The sequence below is a fragment of the Lonchura striata genome, chromosome 35 (assembly GCF_050655825.1).
Source record: "Lonchura striata isolate lonStrDom1 chromosome 35, ASM5065582v1, whole genome shotgun sequence".
Taxonomy (NCBI): Eukaryota; Metazoa; Chordata; class Aves; order Passeriformes; family Estrildidae; genus Lonchura; species Lonchura striata.
This window is the reverse complement of record NC_140737.1, coordinates 9,621,047-9,622,868: the sequence shown is the minus strand read 5'-3', so window position 1 is coordinate 9,622,868 and position 1,822 is coordinate 9,621,047. Positions and strand designations below refer to the sequence as shown.

Below are 1,822 nucleotides of genomic sequence, written 5' to 3'. Positions count from 1 at the left end.
GACTCCAGAACTGTGACTTTGGGTGGTCAGTGTCTCTGCTGGGAGCCTCCCAAAGGGCCTTCAGCCACTCCTCAGCCCTGGGCAGCAGCAGCATCACCTCTGCAGGGCCCAGCAGGGCTCTCCTGAGCTGCCCTTGCCCAGCTGCACACAGAGCCTGCCCCAGCCAGGGCCCTGCACACAGGCAGGTTTCTGTAGGGCCGGGCTGAGGGCACACAGGGTGGGATGGGCTCTGTGAGCGCTGGCAGGGACAAGGCACCTCTCAGGAGGGGATGTCCAGGCCCAGGGAGATGCCCATGGAAGCAGAGGGGGCTGAACAGAGCAGTGCTGGGGGAACAAGCCAATCCAGCCCCTCACCTTCCCTCAGCCACAGGGAATCCTTTGCCTCTCACATCTCTCAGTGGCAAACTCTGAGTGCAGAAGGAATGCTGGAGATTTATGACCTCCAGGAGCCAGGAATGATGACTGGGTAGGAAAACAATTCCTAAAACCAACTCCTGCCATCTATTTCCTTTAGAAATAAAGTGAAATTACTTTAGGAGTCTGAATGTAGATGCTACCAAACCTTTCTGCATCAGGAGTGATTCACCTGAAAAATCCTGAATATCCAGCCTTGTCCCTGTGCCACATGGCCACAAACACAGGGCAGCAGGGCAGGGATGGCTCCTCGAGAGCCCCCATGCACAGCTCTGGCTGCTCCTGCCACACTCAGCCAGAAAAACTGGAGTTCAGGCAGGGACCTGGGTGAAGGTTTTCCCAGAGCAGGAACAAGGGTGGGTGAGTCCCAGCAGGAGAGGCTGCAGGGAATGGCCCAGGTTTGACTCCAAGCACCCTCTCTTGACTTGTCCCTGTCCTTTCTCCACGAACAGGTGCCCATGTGCAGCCACAGCAAATGTCCAACAGCAGCTCCATCAGCCACTTCCTCCTGCTGGCACTGGCAGACACGCGGCAGCTGCAGCTCCTGCACTTCTGCCTCTTCCTGGGCATCTCCCTGGCTGCCCTCCTGGGCAACGGCCTCATCATCAGCGCCGTAGCCTGCGGCCACCACCTGCACACGCCCATGTTCTTCTTCCTGCTCAACCTGGCCCTCAGCGACCTGGGCTCCATCTACACCACTGTCCCCAAAGCCATGCACAATTCCCTCTGGGACACCAGGAACATCTCCTACACAGGATGTGCTGCACAGCTCTTTTTCTTCATGCTCTTCATCTCAGCAGAGTATTTCTTGCTGACCATCATGTGCTACGACCGCTACGTGTCCATCTGCAAACCCCTGCACTACGGGACCCTCCTGGGCAGCAGAGCTTGTGCCCACATGGCAGCAGCTGCCTGGGCCAGTGCCTTTCTCAATGCTCTGCTGCACACAGCCAATACATTTTCCCTGCCCCTGTGCCATGGCAATGCCCTGGGCCAGTTCTTCTGTGAAATGCCCCAGATCCTCAAGCTCTCCTGCTCCAAATCCTATCTCAGAGAACTTGGGATCATTGCTGTTAGTGCCTGTTCAGTATTTGGTTGTTTTGTGTTCATTGTTTTCTCCTATGTGCAGATCTTCAGGGCTGTGCTGAGGATCCCTTCTGAGCAGGGACGGCACAAAGCCTTTTCCACCTGCCTCCCTCACCTGGCCGTGGTCTCCCTATTCCTCAGCACTGGCATATTTGCTCACCTGAAGCCCCCTTGGATGTCCTCCCCATCCCTGGATCTGGCCCTGTCAGTTCTGTACTCGGTGGTGCCTCCCGCCCTGAACCCCCTCATCTACAGCCTGAGGAACCAGGAGCTCAAGGCTGCAGTGTGGAGACTGATGTCTGCCTATTTTTGGAAACACTAA

At 56.6% G+C, this 1,822-nt stretch overlaps 1 protein-coding gene across 1 annotated transcript; it reads left to right on the top strand.

Moving 5' to 3' along the window:
• Window positions 1-889: 889 nt before the first annotated feature.
• On the top strand, window positions 890-1,822 carry LOC146764367 (olfactory receptor 14I1-like). The gene has a single exon (XM_085565027.1). It carries the CDS (start codon window positions 890-892, stop codon window positions 1,820-1,822), a length of 933 nt encoding a protein of 310 aa, XP_085421153.1.